The 22389-nt window shown below is 47.4% G+C and overlaps 1 protein-coding gene across 3 annotated transcripts in view; it reads right to left on the bottom strand.

The window, feature by feature from the left end:
* GFRA1 (GDNF family receptor alpha 1) overlaps nt 1–21678 on the bottom strand; it is a 217216-nt gene extending 195538 nt beyond the window's left edge. For 2 of the 3 annotated variants that reach the window (XM_061193036.1, XM_061193046.1), the window contains exons 1-4: nt 21627–21678; nt 20759–20995; nt 19583–19876; nt 18304–18387 (exon numbers count right to left, since the gene is read on the bottom strand). In XM_061193036.1, the coding sequence (XP_061049019.1) occupies nt 18304–18387; nt 19583–19876; nt 20759–20798 (418 nt within the window). In that variant the 5' untranslated portion in view covers nt 20799–20995; nt 21627–21678. Of the gene's footprint in view, nt 1–18303; nt 18388–19582; nt 19877–20758; nt 21100–21626 lie in introns of those variants that run through there. The other variant, XM_061193042.1, reaches the window with a different exon arrangement.
* Between the last annotated feature and the right edge of the window lie 711 nt (nt 21679–22389).

Below are 22389 nucleotides of genomic sequence, written 5' to 3'. Positions count from 1 at the left end.
GCATCAAATAAGTACTTAATAATTTGTTTTCACCTACCTGGCTTAGGCTGGCTGCACATTCATTCACTCATTTATTCATTCAACACATATTTGCCAAGTGCCTACTATGTGGCTTCCTAGGACGGGGGAGAGAAGAGGACAAGCCAGATGGGGTCCCTTGCTTTTATGCAACTTAACATTCTAGTGAGAAGTGGACAAACAAGCAAATCAACAGCATAATTTTGGACAGTGGTAAGACCTACGCAGACAATGAAACAGGGAGATGACATAAAGAAGGAGGGAGAAGGGAAAGATTCATCTAGGTGGTTATGGAAGACCTCCGCATTGAAAATGACAAGGAGTCAGCCAAGTGAAGATGACACAGAAGAATATTCCAGACAACAGGGGAAGCAAGAGCAAAGGCTCTGAGACAGAACAAACTTGATGTGTTTGAGAAGCAGAAAAAAGGCAGAGTGGCTTAAGAATCTATCAATCACCCTCCCTGGGGGGAGAACGGGACAAGATGAGGGACAAGATAAAGAGGACAGGGACCCGATTACTTAAGAATTCTTCTTCCGAGGATAGTCAGATGCCTGCAGGGACAGAGTCATCATGCCTTCAATCTCCCCATCCTTCAGGCCTGACTTACTTGGACACACCGCATATGTCAGCCAAGAGAGGAAAGAGTGTGGGACTTGGCCCCAGGACCAGTTTGCCCACCAGCAAGCCCCTCAACCATTCTAGTCTCCAGTTCCATCACCCATCCATCCATCCATCCATCCATCCATCCCTCAGCCAAGGGCCTGGACTTGGGGATCAGAAAAGACTCTTGCAGCGCCAATGTTCTCTAATTATTTTTCTTTGCATTGTCTTTTAAGAAAGAAACCAATCAATAGAAAACACGAACCCATCCCCAAAAGAGAACTCTCATTGAAGAATTACATTTTCAAAGCATACATCAGAAGGGCAACAGGGCAAAGTCAGTAATGCTCAAACACAAAATCTCTGGGTCTGACCCCAACAGCTGCTTTGCTCACATCGCAGAATTCTAGAGTGGTAAAATGCAGCCACAGATGCTTTCTTGTGTAAGGTGCATGGAGGCGTGCCCCTGCCCCCCACCAAAAGCAGGTACCATGGCCCCAAAGTCTCCTAGTGCCCCCACGAGGACCACCCCCCCCGCCATAGTTCCCTCCTGACGCACAGTGGTGGCCTTGCCTCCATCGCCGGCCCCCTGCCCAGGGCAGCAGCAGTAGATCATCGCTGGCAAAAAAGTACAAGTCTCCCACCACACTGGCCTCCCTGTTTGTGAAGAGGGCACCTGGGGGCTTCTGCACTCTGCTAACAACGCCCTTCAGCCAGTGCTGAGAATGGGCAGTTCTTTGTCATTTAGGGCAAAGTCACCTCCTCATAGATGCCCTCCTGACGTCCCTGTGCAGTGGGGTGTCCCTCTCCCCTCTATTTGCCGTCATATTGGTTTATCTTCTTCAGATTACTTACTGCCATCGAAACCACTTCCTTGTTTGCACTCATTATGTCTCCTCCACTAGACTGTCAGCTTCCTGAGTTCAGAGCCTCATCTGTCTTACCCATGCCGTGTCCTCAGGACCTCTCTCAGTGTCCAGCCCACAAAAGGTTGACTTGGTAGAACTTTGTTGATAAACAGAAGGAAGAAGTCATCCTAAGAGCCTTGAAAAAGCATCAAAGACCACAAGGCAGGTCAGAACCGTAAAGCTCCCAAGGAAACCAGCTCGTTGTAGCCCAACAACTTTCACCCAAGACAGCACATCTGGGGTGGTTGTGAGGAGAGCCGTCAGGATATCATACACCTCCCCCACAGGACCGTGATGGCGCAAACTGCTTAATGATGCGAGGTTAGAACCACCGGCCTGGCCCCCACACTCTGCTTGCCGGAGAGGAACAGAAGGGTCTAGCAAAGGAAAGTAACTTTAATGGGACATTCAGAGACTCAAACTCAGGTGTCTGACACGGGCAAAGAATTTCTCAAGCCCCCAGTGCTGGTCCTCTAGGAGTCTGAACACCTCAGTCAATAGAAGCTGGAAGCTGGTAGGGAGGGAAGTCTGCTGAAGCCAGCATCCCGCACTTGGCACGTGGAGATTCATGAGGAGGGACAGGTGGGATGGTGCCAGGTCCACATCAAGCAGAAAAGCAGAGTCACTGGGGTTGGGGGAGGGGTATGTGTATGAGAGGGGCACAGGGGTGAAGGCGGACTGAGAGAGGGAAGGTTCCAGAATGGGCAGGCCAGGGGAGCACTGCTCTGCTGTCATTCCCTGTTACAAAAGGCAGCTCAGAGGAAAGGAAAACCGACAGTAGGTTTTTTTTTTTTTTACAATTACCAAATATAAAACCTCGAGTGTAAATTTTTCTATTTCAGGGTTTCTAAACAACATTTAACTTAGTGAGTGTTTTACAACTAGGGTAAATATGTGCCAGTCATTTCTGGCTCACGTCAGAGTGCTTATCTAAAAAGCTGTTTGGTTCTGCTCCTGATAGGAAAATTCTGCATTCAACCCAGCGTACCCACCCGGCGTGTGACCCACAAGCACTCTCCTTCCCCCAGTCTCCAAGGTGCACCCAGGACGCCAGCAGCCGCTGGATCTACGTAAGAACACTTTCTGGAAGGTCTCTCTGTGTGTGCTGCCCTTTCTCTTAATTAAGGGCAAGTGCGTGGAGGAACAAGTCCAGGACTGACCCTACGCTTAGGGTGCTACTGCAGAGGCTCGGCCAGGCTGCGGCACGTTTGGGGAAATCAAGGAGCTGTGAGGCAGGACCGCAGATGACAGCAAGAGAGGCGTGCGGCTCGCGCACACCACGTGGCGTGGCAGCTCGGTTCTATGGGCCGAACCAGGCATGTCAAGGTGGCAACTACAAATGCACTAAGAGGTCTGCGGAAAGCAGCCACCAAGGCTGAGAGAAGTCTAGAAGGATGAGCACAGGGCCCGCTGAGCCCTCGGTGCAGTGCAATGTCTTGAGGCTGATGAGTGAGTTCTTGTTTCTTTAGTAAGAACTTCCTTCATTTTTACTTAAACACAGTGTCTCATAACTCAGATCCAATTCTCACAGTGACGCTGCAGATATCATCCATGCTGGACAAATCAAGAAACGGAGACTTAAAGCAGTTAAATAACTTGCCAAAGTCATGAAACGATGAAGTCAGGATGCAAACCCAGGGCGGACTCCAAACGCTTCAGCACAACTCCCCCCAGCCTATAAAAATACCTCCCTAAGGTTCTAAACAGGCCTCTTCCTGGTTCCCCAGGTTTAAGAGAGAAGGTGGGTTCAACATGAAGCATGTTTGAGTTACGGCCAGGATAACTCAAACACTTGGGGGCACTACCCAGCAGGCAGCTGGACGGACATATGCTCAAAGAGCGTTCCTCAAACTGAGAGTCCAGAGACGCCAAGGGAAATACCGGTCAGAGCAAGGGACTCGGCAGGAAACCCAGGGGAGCAGCATCGGCACACAGGTGGAATCAGAGACCCTGTGAGCACCTGTGCACTAGGCGCAGTCAGTCCAGCCCAGGCAGGTACTCAACAAACTAAACCAGAGTCAAGGGCACGGAAGCGTCTGGGAAAATTTCTGGCCAAGTCCAGGGTATTCTTCCTAAGCCTCCTTAAAATTCGAAAGGTGCCATTGTTTCTATTCAAATACAAAACCGTGCTTAGACCAGAGGTACCTGAGAACCCATCTTGCATTTGGTTGCTTTTGTTCTTGACCTGGCAATCAAAAAGGCAACAAGCAGAAGAGCATGCAAGGACCTAGGCCTTAGGAGCTGGACAAACCTGGCTTGAACTCGACATCTTCCAAAAACTAGCTGTGTGGCCTTAGGCGTGTCACTCAACTTCTCTGAGTTTGGGTTTCCTCTTATATAAGATGTAAATAATGCCCCAATGCCACTCTGGGCCAACACTCAGGATTAAATGAAATAATCTGTGAAGGCACCTGGTATCCTACTGCTGGGCAGCCAGCAGGCATTTCGCAAGTAATGTTTTTCCACAACTGCTCTCTGGCAGTCAAAGCCAGCTTTGACTCTGACCTCAGAGCTGGGAACTTGAGTTCCTGGGGACCATCACAGCTAAACCTTCAAGCCTGAAGAGGCTTTCCATGGACATCTCAATCTTTGCTGGCAATGCCTATTTTCCTAAGGAGAAATCTTGTCACACAAAAAAAAGGTATTTCAAAACGCCGGATCCTCGGAAAAGATACACATGACCAACCAGCCAGCATTCAAGAAGCAGTTGCCACTAAATCCAAAAGGAAGTCATTTCCAGGCAATGCCCTTCTAAAAGAGGATTCTAGAGGGATCTCAAACCCAGACAAAGGGGACTGAGATGAATGGGTAGTGCTCAAGAATTCTGACCCTCACCTGACCCCATGTACAATATAGTAGCAGTAAGTTCACTTTCTCTGCCCAGTGACATAGCCCCCAACAGCTGTGGAATGTCAAAAACAAGGCTGCTTGGGTCTAAAGTTACCCCTCCTCCACCGTGAGAGGAAAGAAAACACATTTCTGAGTCTCTCCTTCTTTATGTTTTGCTTATGAGGAACAAATGTCGACGAGATATAGGATACACTGCTCTGTTTGCCACCAAAATGCACAGAACATAATTTTATATGAAGCTACACCCGCTTAATTGTGATGCATTAAGTATTATGTTCATTGTTTCTGAAAGTGGGTAGAAATGAATAATTTATTTCAGACAAAGGAAACTCTTGAATATGAAATGCCTCATCTTTTAAAATTACAATTTGGAAGACAAGAATGAAAATATACCCATAGCCAGTGAACCTTATACTGGTAATAGAAAACAATGCTTCGACTGTTTCTACTTTGTTTGCAAACATTACGTTTTTTTAAACATTCTTGAGAATAATCAGGAAAAAGACACACTAGGTTTTCACCATGCTAGCAGCTGCTCAACACAGGGCTAGCGTATCTAATGTTCATTTTCTGTGCTGGGTTTCCTCTCCTTTCCTGCCGACGTGCCTTGGCTCACCTGGAGTCCACTCCCCGAAGCCCTGCACCCCAGTCTCGGCCACCTCCTTCCAGAGCTTTCTTTTCTTTCCTGCATCCTAGTTCCCTTTGTTGCTCCTCTTCCCGCTCCCTCCCTGGCACTCCCTGTGCTCTGCACCCTCTTTCTGGTTTCATCATCCCCCCAACAACTAGCACAGTGCCAGGCGCAGAGTAGGTTCTCAGAGAATGTGACTACTGTTATTTTTAGAGAAGATAATTAATGTTTTGGACTGAACTGAATTGGTGATCATCATTTCCGGTATGGCTATTGGTGTCTTTTTTTTCTTTCAAAGCAGAAAAAATCTACATCCACTCAATCTACTATTGCTGTTTCATGCTAATTAATTGGGAGAGGAGGGAGAAGGGAGTTAAGGTGCATATAAAAGGAAGCGACTGGCAGTCATTCCCCTACCATTTTCCAAGCACTTTCCAGTGCTCTTCCTAAGTGTTACCACCAATAACCTTATGAATTGGATACTATTATTATCCCCATTTACAGGCAGAGTCTCTATTAACCCAGGGTCCCACAGCTAGTAAGTGCTAGAATGTGGAACTCAAATCTGGGTGTGTTTAACCCCCAAACTCTGCTCTTTACCGCTGCTATTCTACATTTCATAATTTCCTAGGATCACTGGGACCTCATCCCCTGTCCCTCCCCAGCCCCACCCCAATCTCTGGAATGAATACAGATAGTCTGCCTGGTGGCTCTTGAGGATAGAGCTGCCCAGCTCTGGGTGTGTTCTTACAGGAAATCGGCAGTAGCACCACCTCTCCCCTCTCCCACCCCAACAGTATCATTAAAACAACGTCATAAACACACCCTGGGCTCAAAGAAGGACAGAGAGGGATTGCTTACTTCTTCGGAACTGCTCTGTGAGCTGTGGTAATTACTGGCTGTGGGCCCAAAGGCCCTCCCACCTCATCCTTCTCTCACCGGGCTTGCCCTGGGGTTAGTGGGCATCTCTTTCAATTAAGACAACTCCCTGCATTTAGAATCTTTGAGTTTTTATTCAGACAGTCTCTTGTGAAATGTTCTGAAGCAAGTCGAGAATGTGGTGCAGAAAACTGCCAAGTGAGACCCAAGACTAGGGAGCCAAAAGAATAAAATAGTACATAGAAAAGAAACAAGCCATACATCGAGTCCTCCCAACAGGTGGACCACAGACAGGTAGGTCAGGGCCATCTCTCCCAGCCAGGAGGACAGCTCTGGCCTGGAGATCCAAACGCCCATGCCTGGCCACTGTCCCCAGATCAGAAAGCAGAAGCCCATCCTGATTCCAGGCTAGAGGGCAGCCCTGGGGTTGGGATTGGGGCTTTGCAGAAGGCAGATGGGGAGCCATTCCTCTGGGGGGGTCCAAGACTGTCCACATTCCCACTGACCTCCAGGCTGCCTCCTTTCACCAGCTAGGTCACTCAATGTCTAAGGGGCCCCACTGAACAATTTTCAATGACACCCTTTCTCCTGTTACAAGCCAAAATGCCTCTGAGCATGAAGACTTTTCATGACTTGGCTCCAGACCACCCTGCTTCCCGCACTCACTCCTGCTGGCACCTCTCTGCTCTGCTGTCACCTGCTCTCCATGTGCCTCAGTCCCTTCCCAGGACCACCCTGTGAGGCCCAGGCGGCCTCACTGACTGCTGCTCCTCTGCCGACCTTGGGCACCTAAATGGGGAGCTGTGTGCACTGGGTGCCTTGTGCATCTTTTCCCCCCAAGGAGAAGGTCTGCAAGAGAGAAGCTTGAACTAGACCTACACTTGCTCTGTGTCCATCAGGAGCTGAGGCAAACAGGTACCTTCTGAGATAAGGAGTTACTAACCCTAACAGCAGACCTATGTCGTTCTCTAGTCTGGAAGCATCCAGACCCCTGTGTATGCTTTTATGACACAAAACTATATAAAGTTGAGCCATATGAAATGTGCGCCATTCTACCACGTTGACCTACAAAAATGGCAATTTCATATGATTCGACCTAAAAATCCCAACAATGCTGAGTTCCATTAGCCATCATCCTTCCCTGGTTCCACTGAGACAAAGGCCAAGCCCCTGAGCGTGGCAAACCTGCCTCTCTGCCCAGCTCTTCTCCCACCACTGCTCATACCGAGGGCCCCTGCCATAGAAAGCAGCTTATTACAGCACCCTGGACGCTCAGTGCCTTTGCCCATGCTGTTGCCGCTGCCTAGAATGCCCTCCCCAACCACCCCTCCTTATCAAACTCCTATCTACTCCTCAAAACCCAGTTCAGAGTCCCCTTCAGCAAGCCCTCTCTGACCCATAACTCCATCTAGTCAGTTATTCCCTTCTTAGGGCTACATCTGAGCCTTGTACGGAGTTTAACTCATTCACCTACCACTTTCCAACATAACTTATTTGTTTTATACCTAGCCCTAAAACAAAAAAGAGAATTCTTAAAAGGCAATGGCAGGGTCCTATTTACCTCTGAATCACCTAGGCCTCTCACTAGGCTCATAGTAAGTTCTCAATAAATATGTGATGAATGAATTTGGCAGAAATGCCATTCCATCACACCGAAATACTGAAAATTAAGAGAGATCACAGAAACTGACCAATTCTTCTCTTCATTATATTATGCTTATTTTATATATAATATATAATATATATTACATATGTGTATATCATACACATACACACATATATATATAACTCAGTACAAAGTGTCTAAGACTTCTTCATGCAGTTTGTGCTCTTGACTTTTCAGGGATTATCTCTCTGGTTATATGTGTGCAAATGGACGCTGCAGCATGGGTTCTGGAGCCAGACTTCCTGGGTGAGAATGTGGCTCTACCCATTCTTAGGCGTGTGCCCTCAGGCCAGTTCCTCACTTGGGTCTCAGTTTCCTATCTACCAAGTGGGGCTAAGAACACCTTCTACTAAACAAGGTTGACACAAGTTACTGCATGTAAAACACCTAGCTCATTGCCTTTCACCGCTGTTGTAATTACTATTTTTATTTCTCTTAAGGTCTCAAGGGAAGGGTAACCATTTTCAATTGGGAGTATGTTTAGAGTTCCAGCCTGTTCACTCCTTCTCCCATTCAAATGCCACTTGCCATTCCGAAGCATACAAGAATATAATGGTTCCATCAAGGACTCTCCAGAATTCTCCAGTCTCCTGGTATCTTCTTATAAAGAGTTTATTTGAAACTCATACTAACAGGGATCAATGCAACATTTCATAAACATGGGCTTTAAGAAACCTGCTGGCCTATTCCTACAAAGAATGCAATCAATACTTATTTTCATACATAATTAACTGTACACAAAACAATCATGTACAAAAGGCAACAGAAATAACAGTTGGCACGGTGTTTCTTAGACCATTAGGAGGGACGTAAAGGAAAGTAGTACCAGCATGACGGAAGACAAATGAATAACATATTAGGTCACCTTAAAGTGGGACTAAACTATGTATTCCTTTCTTAACCACTGTGTAATGCTATTTATATGACAACATGACAAAAAAAAAATGGCCGTAGGCATTCTGCTCTACTTTAGAAACCTTCCATCTCACACTGAAATGAAAAAAGATACAATCCAGAAATTTCTTCTCTGGTTAATATTTCTGCAGTTCCGCAGGAATGGTTTTAATAGCGTGCGTGTTCTGGATTTTGCTTGTCAATTAAGAACCGATTGGAATGCAAGGCTAAATATTAAAATAATAGATACTTGTTTATATTTCAACTTTAAAGGTTTTTTGTCAAATAGTGTTTTAAGGTGGAAGACAGAGGAAGGGAAACTGGGAATTAAGGAGGGAGAGTAGGATCTAGACAGTTCCTCCTTAATAAAGGATCAGGTCGGTACTTAAAATTTCATCACATAACAGTAGAAAGAGCACAGGCTTTGGAGATGCAGAAATAAGATGCGAAACTTAACTCTTCCACTTACTGGCTGTGTGGCACTGAGAAAATTAATCAACCTCTCTGATCTCAGGTTTCCCTCTCAAAAATCAGAGATCATTATACCTACCTTTTAGCATGGTTGGGGACCAAAAGGAGATAATGGCCTTGAACAGGCAGCCCAGCCCGTGCAGGGCACTCAGGGGCTCCCCAGGGAACTCCTCTCCCCACACTTAGCTCCTCTTTAAAGAGACTGCAGGTCTGGAGATAACACAGCTCTAGGACTACGGGCAGAGTCCCAGAGGCAACTGTGGTTTGACCAAAAATAGGCCATTTGACCAAATGATTAAAAGTCTGTCATATGCTAATGCTTGGACGGGGCGGACCGAGGGCCAATTTAGTAGGAGTAAATTGCAATTGATTTTCGAAGAAATTGCTTGTTCTCTTGCCTTTCCTCAGCTGTGTCACACTCTCTCACCCATAGTTGCCTTTGTCACAGCCAGAACCAACTGAAATACATGTCAAGGAAGATCTTTCTGAGGCAAAATGTTTAATAATACAGACATCCACACTCACACACACTATAACTATACACACACATGAACAGGCAGATATATACATATATCTCTATCTGTGCATGTGTATATACATGTTTATATAGATGTTCTAGAGGGCTCAAATTTAGAAACAATTCTGTACCATGACCGTACCCTTCTGTGTGTTTTACAAATCCCTCTGTGGTTAGAGAGCTATCCTGAGTCATTTTTATTTTTACAACAGCCTACTATTTGAAGAAAGATCAGAAAAGAGCATACCCCTAAAATCTCCTCTCCATGCTTTCCCCAGCCCGATCTGTGCAAATCCCTGGATATGAAAAGAAAATGGTTAAAAGATCAAAGAAGATAAAAAATCATAAGAATAAAGGTTAACAGTGGCTGCTTTCACCCCTAATTTCTGATATGGTGATAGACCCTCTTAGAACATTAATTAGAATGGGAAGAGAGATGAAAGAAATGCCCAGGGGACATAATAAATTAGCCCCTTATGCAAATTACCCATTCGTTCTCATCACTGACCCAGCTAGTTGAGTCTCTAAATTACGGGAAGCGGTTAGCTTCTTTAACAAAAAATTCCAGACAAAAGATTAATTTTTTTTTTAAATCTCAAGGCTGAGAGGGTGTAAAGCGACAAATAATTTCTCAGTTTTCCTTGCAGACAATTCTGAAGGGGGCCAAAAGATATGAAAATCAACATTCTGGCCACTGGCTCCTGTTACCAAACAGAGACCTATTAAATAACCCTTGTTCTGAAACAATTCCGAAACAATGGACAGCCAACCGCTTAACTAAAGTCGAAGGCTGTGCTTCTCACCCTAACTGTGTGAACAAAGTCTGGTATCCTAAAAGGGGCCTAGGGGCAGGTGAAGGACAATTTTAAAGGAGGTAGGGAAATGCCAGGAGATGGAGAGTTTCAAATATCCATTTAAAAACAAACACATACCTAATTTTACTTGTCATCACTGTCCTAGACAATTTATGTTTTACTGTCCTAGCAATTTATGGAACTCTCAGTTTTCTTATCAGTAAAATAAGGCGATTGGACTAGAATGACCTCCGAAAGTCCTACGGCACCTACAATCCAGGGATTTTATTCACCCCTTTGTTTTCACACAGTACTTCTGATAATTTAATTTGTTTAAATATAATCTTATGACATGCATTTTGTCTTCTGAACTCACTCCTGGCTTCCTTTTCTCTCTCCTACTATCATTTTCCCCTTTTCCTTATTTTCTCCTCTTATTTCTTATTTTATCTTCTTCCATGTATTCAAATGAGATGCTTTAAATACATTCTGGTTCAAAGTAAGGTACATATTGAATAAATCATACTTTATAAATGTTATTAATATGAAAAATATATATGGCAAGATGATGAGTTTCTCTAGCATGCAGAAAAGGCTAGAAAGAAAAGCTGTAAGTCGCAGAATAATACAAGATTCAATGTGCAGGCCCTTAGAGAAAGAAGGAAAATATGTTACAGGTCATCCTCATCCACTGCCCTCATTTTACAAAAGGAGGAGATGTCTCTAAGGAAGGGTAGACACTTGCCCAAGGTCACCAGCTAGTTACAGGTAAAGCTGGAAGCAGAACACAGTCTCCTGACTCCTGGACCAGTGTTCTTTGGCCCAAACAATCCCGGTAACTTCTCTTGAGAATTCACCACTGTATCCCAAAGAACAAAAATGGACATCCTTTGGAAAGAATAAGCTTTGACACCAGAAAAATTAAGAGATGGCAGAAAGAAATACGTCAGAGGACTAAGGAAAAGGAATGAGGACAGACATATTAACTATAAATAATTTTGCACCTTGTAACAATCTTCAGTTCATGCAATTACTTGTCACCCACTGATGTTTTGTCACCCACTGATGTTTTATCTCCCCTCTTCTGGTAACGGGACCTATAGTAACTCTATGCAAAACATTTCACTGTCTCTAAGTTCACAGCCTGCACTGGAACATTCCAGCCTTTGCCAGAAGTATCTAGACAGTGGAATGACCTGACGCTTTACTCATGAAACTTTACTCATGAAACTGTCAACTTGAGGTTGACAGTTAATCTAAATAATAAAATTTGCCTTTAGGAAGTGGCCAGTGACACAAGAAGACACAGATTCCTCAGGTCATACGGCAGGTAATAAGAAAGCATGTGTAGGAGAGGTCACCGCAATGAGAAGCCCGTGCACCGCAACGAAGAGTAGCCCCCGCTCGCCGCAACTAGAGAAAGCCCGCGCACAGCAACGAAGACCCAATGCAGCCAAAAATAAATAAATAAATAAATAAACAAACAAATAAATTTATTTTTAAAAAAAAGAAAGCATGTGTAGACTACGACTCCATTTTTGTAAAAAAGGAAAAAAAAAGATAAATATATATGTGTATATACACACACATATATATATTCATATATATATATATATATATATATATAGGAAAAAAACCTGAAAAGGCTTGTATCAGATGTTTACAGTGGTTATCTTTGAGAGCAGAGACTATAAGTGGTTTAAATTTGCTTTCCTTTTCTATCTGTTTGTAATTTCTTATTGTTGTACAATAAAAATGGGTCGCTGAAGGGCTGGAGAGCGAGAGGATAAAAGCCAAAACTAGTGGTGTGTGAAAGTGAAATGTAAGTGTACTTAGCAGAGCCTGTGGAGACGGAAGCCTCTCCCAGCTTTAAGGCATGCCCTTCTCAGGGAGCAGTAATTCTTCCTGTTATGAGGGGCGTTGCAAAGAAGATTTATGGGGAGAGGTTAGAAGAATGGGAATCAGTCAAGCTGAGAAGGGTAGGCTGATCACAAGAATCCTTAAGCACAGGAAGAGCTCCCACCACGGGTGACAGCCAGCTGCAGCAAACTCGCCTCCGACCAAAGAGCTTAAGGAAGGATAGGGTCCCAGAGGAACAGGGGGATTCAGAGCAGGAAAAAGGAAGACCCTCCCCAAAGGGGATTTAAGACTCAAACTGGGTTACTAAGAGATAGGGCTTCCTCCAGGGCCCTTTATATATTGGACAGATTTCTTATTTCTTGTCCAAGCTCGTTTATGAGCAGACTTCCTGAAGGCTTGGGGTTGCTATCCTTTTCAAGACATAGGATCCTTGTTCCCTGATCCGGGAATACGGTCTGCGGAAAAAGAGTCCCACTCTTGGAGTCAGGAGTGAGCCAACAGCTAACACGGCCTTGGTACAGCATTAAAAATGACTGAGATTTATTGAGGACCAATTATAGTTCAGGCACTAAGCAAGGCATTTTACATATAGCCTTATTAATTCCCAAGAACCTGTAAGGGAGGCATTATCATCATCTCATCTTACATCCAAGAAGTCTGAGGTACAATGAGATCAAACGACCTGCCCAAGACAAAGTAAGCGGCAGAGCTGGGGATGCATCCAGGTGAGTGGAATTCCAGAGCACATGTTCTTTCATCATCATGTACAAAGATGAAGAGGCATGAAGCTGCCCAGAGTACTGGTGGGACAGCAGCCGGTCAACCTGGGTTGTTTAGACATGGGGTCGCTGGGGTGAGATAGAAGGTCGATTAATAGAAGAATCTATGAAGGGAGACTGAAACCAGATCATTCCTGGAAGTCACCAAGGTGTTAAGGTAATAGCTGGCAATGGGTGGCCAGGTTGGACTGGGAGAGACTAGACACAAGGGTGGGGCCACTAAGAAGGCCATTGCAAAGTTCAAGTAAAAGATAAGGTGGGTAGATTAAGGGAATGGAGAGAGAAGAGCAATCCAAAAGACAGCAGGCAATTTCAGCAGGACTTAGTGATGGGTCCAGTGGAAGGAGTGAGGAGGGTAGAGGAGATGCTGGAGATGATTCCAAAGCTTATGAGTTAGGCAGATAATGCCATTATATAAGACAGGAGACTCAGGAAGAGAAGGATGTAAGGAGAAAAGGGGAGGGATGATGAGATCCTTTTTGGATGTGCTGAGTTTGAAGTAACTGAGATACATCCAGATGGAATCATCCAGGATTCAGCTGGAAATGCTGGTTTAGAGCTCAGGAGAGGATGGAGTAGGAGGGGAGGCTCTGAGACATTGTTGTACATGGTAGCTGAGGTCCCAGAGATGGATGAGGTTTGTCCAGAGAGTATGCAGAAGAGAAAGAGGCCGACACTGATCTCCCCAAAGGCAGTGCCAAGTAAAGGTTCTGGAGGTGACCCTCAAGCAGTGTGGCCCTGGCCAAATTGCTTCCCCTCTTTGAACTTCAATTCTGTAAAAGCAGAGGATTAAACGATCTCTAAGTCCTTTCTCTGATATTCAACCACTCATGGCTAATGAGACGCCTGCTCAGAGTGAGGAAAGATGCTCCGTGCTGAGCGAACACCCGCCATTACAAGCAAATCCCCGACTTTCCAGTGGGAAAGACAGACACATAAATAAGTCCTCTCGATAGTCTGTGATTAACAGCTATCATAAAGGCAAGAGTGAATTGCAGCATGAGAGAGTCCTGAGTGGAAGTGCCTGTCTGGGGGAATTCCAGCATGGTCCTCAGAGATGAAACCTGATCTTGGTCTTGAAGAACTAATAGAAACCTCCCAAACAAAGGCAAAGCCAAGTGTCAAGGCATGGGAAAGTGAACGCACATGAAATATCTGGGAATGGATTGCTCAGTGAGCTTGACTGGAGAGGTGATGTGGCTTAGAGAGGGAGGGCAGGGCCAAGCTAGCCTACAAAGGAATTTACCATATGCCAGGATAGATAAAAAGAACTTATAGGAGTTCTCAAATATAGTGACAACATGATTAGAGAGCTGGGTGGAAAGGAGAGGACCACCATACACCCCTAGCAGCTGGTATTTACAAGCCCTTCTCTCTTATCATGATTTGACAAGACAGCAGATGATCTTATAAGGCTCTTCTTCAACATATAAAAATTTTAAGAAAGTTTTTGTTTAATAGTTACACATATATGACGGTACATTAAAACAGAAATGCTAAACATGGCTCATAATTGATAGCATCATTCAAAAAGGGGACAGACTCAAAAGAGAGTTTAGGGGCATCTGATTCTGGGCAAGCCATTTCCAATTACTTGGGTTCCAATCTCAAGATCCTAAGGCTTCCTGGGAAGGTCTAAGCCACTCCTGGGACTTGGTAGGGAAATGGTGGCAAAGCCAGAGACCTAGAACTTTGTCGTTCACCAAATCAGATTTAGGATGTTCTAATCCCAGCATCAGGACCAATAAAGATGTTAAAAAGAAAAAAAAAATCCCAGCATCACTCTTTCCCCATGATCTCTCCACTTGACTCTTGTTTACAATACCATCAACTTTGATTACATTTGAGGAAGGTCTGGCATTTCTTGATTCTTCTCTACAAAATCTAACCTCCCAATCAATACTTTTAAACATTGGAGCCCTTTTTTTAATCTCTCAGTGCCATAGAGGGCCTTACATCCTCCCTCTGATCCTCCATCTTCAGGCTTTTCTCTGCACCCATTGCACTTTCCAAATTTGTTCTCCCCCTCCAGAGAGTCCAAAAACATTGCAAACAGGCTCTCATCTTCCTTTCAAATCACTATTTCTTGCTGCTTCTTGAACGTTTGTGAAGAAGAAAAGGTGAGGCAGAATGGAGGTTCAAGAGCAGAGTTGTGGCTGAGAGACACAGATGTGAAACACCACCTGATAGCTCCATCCTCTGAGCCTCTGCGCGCCCACAGAGCTCTGCCCTCTTGGCTCCCAAGACACTTTCTCTGTTCTCTCCTCTCCTCCGACGTCCTCTTGCACTGGCTCACTTTTTCCTTTGTGTCCTCTAGCTCACTGCCTGGTGAGACCCCTAAAAACCACACCAGCATCCACTCACAGAAAAGGCACTTCCTAGAGCCCTTCAAAGTGCCTTAGAGGCCAATGTTTCCGCTTCCGCTGTTGCGTTTCCAGGAGAATAATCCCTCCAACCTCCCACTGCAATTCTCACCAGACTAGGCTGCTTTATTTCCCTTCTGGAGCTCAGGCCTCAGATGACAGTTTTTAGATTCTACCTTATTTTTGTTCCCTTCCTTGTTCCCGCCATGGATTATACCTCAATATGGCCTTTTAACTGGTGATCAAGTAAACAATGGCAAAGATGGCTGTGGGTTTGAAGAGTCCAAAGAAAATGGAAACTCAAGAACGTCAAACATGTCTTGTTCGGTGAGAGGATTCAGCTCACACTTAGTGTATGTGGATAAACATCCTCTTCCCCTTGGGCAGAGAAATCCAAATATGGAAACTCTGATTATTACCCTATCTGTACAAGGCAAAGGCCCTGTTGTCCTGGTTTCCTCAGAGAGACTCTCAAGACAGAGAGATTCTCATCAACAGCAACACTCACCATCCTGATCCTCTGTCCCTCTCCATCCTACAAATGCCAAACTGGATAATACGCATTACTCAATGACTTAAAACCTCTCAAGGCTCCATTTGGCTTTCCTATACCCACTTAAGGAACACAGTCACTGTCAGAGGTCAAAGCTCATTACAGCTGGAACCTAAATCCAACGCCCTTGAGATATAAAATGTAGCCCTAGACAAGACCTTCCTGGCTCTGAGTCATTCCTTATGGCTTCTGGGACCTCGGTAGGCTGGGTCTCACAAACTGAGGATCATATTTGCTATGAAAAGACACCAGTTTGAGAGAGGGATCCAAAAAAACGAATGAGGGGGACTTGGTCCGTGCGGAAGAATTTCTGACACTCATCAAAGAAATCCAGACAAGCCAGTGGTATCCGAGAATGACCAAGTCACGTTAAGTGGAGAATGAAAGTAAGGATTAAAAAGAGCAAACGTAGGAGCACAGAGGAGGGATTCCGAAGGTGTCCTCAATCTTCCCTCAGAATCATGGGCTGTTAGGACTGGAGATTTTTACTCCAATGGCCTCATTATACCAAGAAAAGAGAGACCCAGGGAGGGGGAAATGAGTCTATTGCAGCCCTATAGCTCATAACAGTTTTGAAATTAAAACCCAAATGAACCTTCCTCCTTACCTACTTCCTCACTCTCACGGTCCCTGGGGAGGTTCGTATCTTTCCAGGCATCAGTACAGAGACTGAGAAGCAATGCTTCCGTGGAGCAGGCAGCCAGCAAGAGGCACTGCCCCTCACGGTGCTAGGAAGGCCAGGTTGGCTTCTGGCACCCCATCCTAGTTCCTACTGACCTGCTCCCATGAGAGCTCAGATGGTCATATACTCTTGTCTGTGCATCCCCGCTTCACTGCCTTCAGCCACTGTACTGGCTGGGCCAAAGGGACAGAGAGCATTAATAGCGATTTGCGGTGGAAGTTATCAGCATTATTCAGGATAATATATGAACGCCTCTGATACTAAACTTGTCCCCTTATATTTTATCCTGAAACAGACCACACACACACACACTTTTCCTCTGAACCAAAAGCATAATACAGAGGAGTGCTTCTCAAGCTTCATGTGCCTATGAAGCACCCAGCCCAGGGATCTTCTTAAAATGCAAATTCTCATTCAGTAGCTCTGGGATGGAGCCTGAGATTCCACACTGCTAACAAACTCCCAGGTGATGTCCGTGCTGCTGGTCTGAGGACCACATTCTGAGTAGCAAGGGGCAGATGTTACAAAATCTTGCAAACAAATATAGGTTTAAATTCTCGTTCTACCAATTAGGAGCTCTGTGATCTTGGGCGGGTTTCCTAAGTTCACCCTGCCTCAATCATCTCATCTGTAAAATGGAAATAACAATATCTAAGATGCACTTGATGATGACTACATAAGTTAACGATGAAGAGATCTTAAACAGTAGCTGGCATATAATAAGAGCTTAATAAATGTCAATTGCTGGCTGCCTCTAAGATTCACGAGGGCAGATATGACATCTGTCTGGCTCACTGCCAAAATCCCAAAGGCGAGAATGTATGTAGAATGGATGTCCATGAATGAATGAATGAATGAATGTGTGTATAATACACCCACACATAATTTCAGTATTTACACACTTCCTTGGTTCTATGTCTTTCTGCAGGAAAACATAAAACATTTAGAACACCAGAATACTCTCACCAGTACCAAACCACCAACTCATAGAAACAAATTCAACGTGAACCACCATGTTTAACCACCAAGAAACATACAATTTGTGATGGCTATATAAACTTGAGAAAAAGTCTTAACTGTAAACAAAAAAAGACAACATCAGTCTGGAATCTGTATGTCATTAAGGGAAATCACTGCCTTACTCATTATTTATGGGGCTGTCTGAATGCAGATGTTACGAAAAACTTAATTCAAAAACTAAGGTCACTTCCAAACCATATGTAGATTTGCAAAGACAGACAAAACAGACTATGGGAATTGAGACCACTTTTGAAAGGGCAGTAATACATTCTCCTGTATATGCACACACTTGCTCAGGAAAAATTAGACACAAAAAAAAAATGTTAACAAATGGTTGAGCTTAATCTTTTAAATCAAAGGCAGACAAGTGAGTCCATCCAAAATTCTTCAACAATCTAAGATTATCTTCAGGCGTCTCGTAAAGTGGCATCATTTAAACATATGCCATTTCCAGGGAGGCACTGTGTACAGTATGCAGCAAGAAGGGAATACGATTGCCACCTACAGACAGAAGTGGCACTCCCTTTGCAAGAGTTGGCCAATCATATTTTAATGCGGAAAAAAAAATTCAACAAAGTCACCTCCTTCCAACCTCTCTCAAACCACCACACAACATTACTTCATTTAGAATTACTTTCAAGTCATACAATCATCTCTAGGCATTCTGCCTCTTCATTATCATCATCCTATTTCTCATTTCCCAGAAACACTGTGCCATTCAACTATCTACTTATACACTACTTGAGAGCCAAAGAGAACGTAAGCCAATGGATTTCAAGCAGGCGAAGGCATCAGAGTGGAAGTATAAATCTGCTTACCTGGTATGAATGGGACTACCCGGAATATATCAGACAATCTGCTGTTAACTGGTTCATATGGGGAATCTTCAAGCAGATCATTTCCTAAAAACAACAGAAAGATTGGGCTCAGATCTGGAAAATAGACATATTTCAGTCAGTTTTTGTTACTGAATCTGAATTCTAATTATGTTATGATTGTGTAACAAAAAGATGCTGCAACTTTCAAAGATTTCAAATGCATCTATTTGGCTCTGGTTATTTCTTTTCATTCCCTCTGCCTCTGTTGTCCTTGCTCTCCCCATAGTGCCATGAAAACATTGGAGAGCAACCCAGCCTGATCTTGCCAGAAAACTCTCCCACTCTTTGCAAAGGAATGAAATCAGAGAGGAAGGAACCAGTGACATCACAAGCCCAGCTTGCCTCCAGGAACCAATAGAAGAAAGCTGGCCCAAAAGCTGGCCCTTTTTCTTACTGCCAAAAAGCGGCATGCAGTCAGAAAGCAGGTACCCTGGCTATTAAACACTCAAGTCTCTGAAACAGGTTTTCATTAATAGGTTCTGGAGGAAGTGGCAGCTGAGAGGTCAAATCTGTATATTACAAATTTTCAGCGTGAGACTCAGTGGAGAATGAATGCACTGAATGTTTGTGTTAGAGTTATAAACATGAGCCACCTCTGGCACACAGGGACCAAAAAATTGCCATTGTAATGGATGGCTGTGACAAGGAGACCTATCCCTCTCTGAGCCACTTCTGCATTAACCAAGGCTGAACTACACCAGCTGGTTTAAGACTCAGCTAATCTAAGATGACAAAATTTTTTTTCCCCACATCTGCCTTTGATCAGGTTTGAGGGGGGTAAAGATAGAATAGATTCCACTGGACCTTTCATTCTCAATTCTTTATCTTATGTCAGTATAGATAGAAGGAAAGAAGAGAGGGGGAAACTCCAGGCAAGATGCAGTGCAAGCCTTTGGATTATTCTGTGAAGCCAGCTCTCCTCGTTGGAGAGAAGTTGCAGGTTCCTTGGCGTGGCCTTCAACGGATTCCTACTCTGATGTTCTGACCAAGTTTCAAAGAGGTCAGCGGGGTCCCTGGGATGTCCCTTCACCCCCTCACCGGTTTTCCAACAACCAGGCCGGCAGCAAACACCAGCTGCCCACGTCCCTGGGGGCCAATGAAAGGTTCTCATTCTGCAGCTGGGGAGAAGTGAGTGGAGGATGAGGTCAGCCGGACCCCGGGCCTAGGGACCCGCCTGCCTTCAGGGGCTGGGGGAGGGGGGAAGAAGACGGTCGCGTACCCTGCAGGCTCTGGTACATGCTCCAGTAGATGCGCAGACAGTTCTTCTCCTTCTTCATACCCCGCTTGCAGCGGCAGTTGTAAAGCGACTTCTGCTTGAGGGCCTCCATGGCGCTGCGGCACTCGTCCTTGGCCTCCAGGCCCGAGGTCAAGCTGAAGTTGGTCTCCTTGCCCGCCACGCACTGCCTGAGCGTGCGGTACTTGGTGCTGCAGCTCTGCTCCTTCAAGCACTGATCGCTGGCTTTCACGCAGTCCAGGCGGTCCTCGCCGCTGACCTCGGCCGACAGGAGCACGTCTGCGGGGGGAGGGGAGGGAGCGTGAGTGCGGCTGGGCTGGAGCGCGGTGCGCCAGCCGTGGCGGAGGACGCGCGCAGGAGCAGCCTTCTGCGGCTCCCGGCTCCCAGCTCCCGGAGCGCGTCCGCCCCCCTACGCCTGGGAGTCCATCTTCCCAACCGGGCACCTCCTGTCGCTTGTCTCCCCCCACCCAACCCCCGGGGCGCCCCGAGGCTTTGCGGGCTTTTCGCGGTTTGCCCGCGAGCCAACGCTGCCCACCGCGCGTGCAGGCCCTGCCGCCCCGGGACCGACCAGCCTCAGCGGCTGCTCGGCCTCCAGGGCCGCCCTCCCGCCGTCCCCGGCTCCAGCCACTCTCTCGGCCCGGCCCGACTCAAGCCCGGGGGCTGTCGGCAGGGGAGAACGGCGGCGGGCTGGGAGTTGCACGCGGAGAGGGCGAGCCCTGATATCCGGCCCGCCCGGCGGGGAGCACCGAGATGCTATTCCGGGAAAAGTTTTCCCTTCCAAGTTTGCTCTCCTGGCCCGGTGCTCGCCCACACCCCACCTGCCCCCCCGCGCCTCCGCAAGCTCCCCGGCACTTGCAAGGGGCGTTGGGCTTGGGGCTGGAGGGCTCGGACGCTTTAATTTCCCGCCAGGCTAGGTCATTAAAAATGTAGGAAACAAAAACCAAGGAAGAAAAGCTGCGGGCAAGTGCCGCGGGGCCCCTGCCCCACCCCCAAGCCCGGGGTGCTGAGGATTCAGGATCCCCTTCCCCAAAACGAAACTTCGCCGTCCCACACCCACCGCGCCCGCGCCGCAATTTTTTTGGGGGGGGGGCTGGGGGGCTGCTTCTAGTACTCTCCAAGAAGACTCAGCGGATAAGAAAGCTAGCGGCGGCCTCGACTTACCCAGAAGCGGCAGTACGAAGTACAGGGTCGCCAAGAACATGGTGCCGGCGCGCAGCTGGTCCCCGCCCCCCCGAAAATCCAGAGCTGCCGCTGGGTCTCGCCGAGGGAGCTCAGCATGCAGCGATCCCCGGACGGCCGCGCTGCTCTGGCCGCGCAAAGTTCAGCTCCATCCAATGCGAGAGGAAACTCCCCGGTCCGTCCGCCGCCACCGCCGCCGGCGACTCAGCTCCGGGCGGGCTGTTGGCGAGAGGGCGGGAGGCGGTTCCGGTTTTAGGGGTTCAGGTCCGACCCAACCTGGAAGGGAGAGCGCGCTTTGAAACGAGAGCGGAGAGTGCTGGAGCCTCCCCCGCCCTTCTGCCCTCCCCTGCTCCCGCCTAGGGGGACTTTTTAGCGCCCGGGTGAGGGCCCACCCCCTGCCCGGGTCGGGGCGCGGGGAGGGGGTGCCGGGGGTGCATGTGCGTGTATTCCGGGGAGCCGCCTGCACGGGCAGGGTGGAGGCTGGAGAGGTCGGAGGCTCCCGAAGTCCAAGGGGGTGTCTATTGGGTCCAACCCAAGAGGCTGAACGCAAGCAAATAAATAAATAACGTTACTTTCCGAGCGGGGCGAGCGGAGCCGGCCGCTGCCTGGAGTCGAAGCAGTCGGCGGCGGCAGCTTTTTCTCGCGGAAAAAGCCCCTTCTCCCGGGAAGTTCGCCACCCCCCTCGTCGCGCCAGCTCGCTCGCTCAGCCAGCCCTCCCCACCCAAACCACCAATCGCTGCCCCCCGTCGCTGTATCCCCTCCTCCCCGGGCTCGCCTCCGTTCCGAAGCAGCCTGGAGAGGGGGAACCGACGTCCCGGTTGGGGCCGAAACCCGGCTCCTGCGCCCCTACCCGCCGCTCGGTCCTCTGCTTGCTCCCTGGTGTCCGCGCCGCGCACACACTAGCCCAGCGCCCTGGCGTCCGGCGCATCAACGCTGCCACCCAGGCCGAGCGCACGGGCCCGCAGCCCCGGAGCGCCAGGGCAGGTGCAGCCCCGCGCGGCGCACGCCCCTGGGCCCCAAAGTTGAGGGGCACCTACAAGAGGGGTAGAGGGGAGTGGGGGAGGGGCGACGGGTTCCCAAGCCGACAGAATGAGAAAACTCTCTCCAAATGCCACCAACCTGGGCTCAATCGACCGTTTCCAGCTGCGGCGAGAAGCCAGTTTATTTATTTATTTATTTATTTATTTATTTATTTATTTATTTATTTATTTATTTATTTATTTGGGGGGGGTGGGTTGTTCTCGCCCTCTCCTTCCCTTTCCAGGCTCACGTCTCTGCGCTACGAAGAAAGATGCAGTAATCTCTGAGAGCTCAGAAGACCGAGTTGGGCCAGGATGATTTCCCAGCAGGGCCCCGGCTCGGATGCCCTTTAGGGATGTTAGTGTTTATTGGGAGATGCGCGGCGGGCAGCGGGTTCCGAGGCCAGAGTTCTTTGCCAGAGGTCCCTCCGCCTGCCCCTGCCCCTGCCACCCCGCAGCACACCGCCAGCCCCCTCTGATACTCGCCGGCAGGGACGCCGCAGAAACACACGCTCGCGGGCGGTGGGACCCGGGGCCGGATCCCGCCAGTGCGCACAGGACACACAGCGCTCTGCAGCCGGCCACGAGCGCCGC

Source organism: Eubalaena glacialis, chromosome 1, assembly GCF_028564815.1.
Source record: "Eubalaena glacialis isolate mEubGla1 chromosome 1, mEubGla1.1.hap2.+ XY, whole genome shotgun sequence".
Lineage (NCBI taxonomy): Eukaryota > Metazoa > Chordata > Mammalia > Artiodactyla > Balaenidae > Eubalaena > Eubalaena glacialis.
The sequence above is the reverse complement of the archived record's forward strand: the minus strand, read 5'-3'. Positions and strand labels throughout refer to the sequence as shown.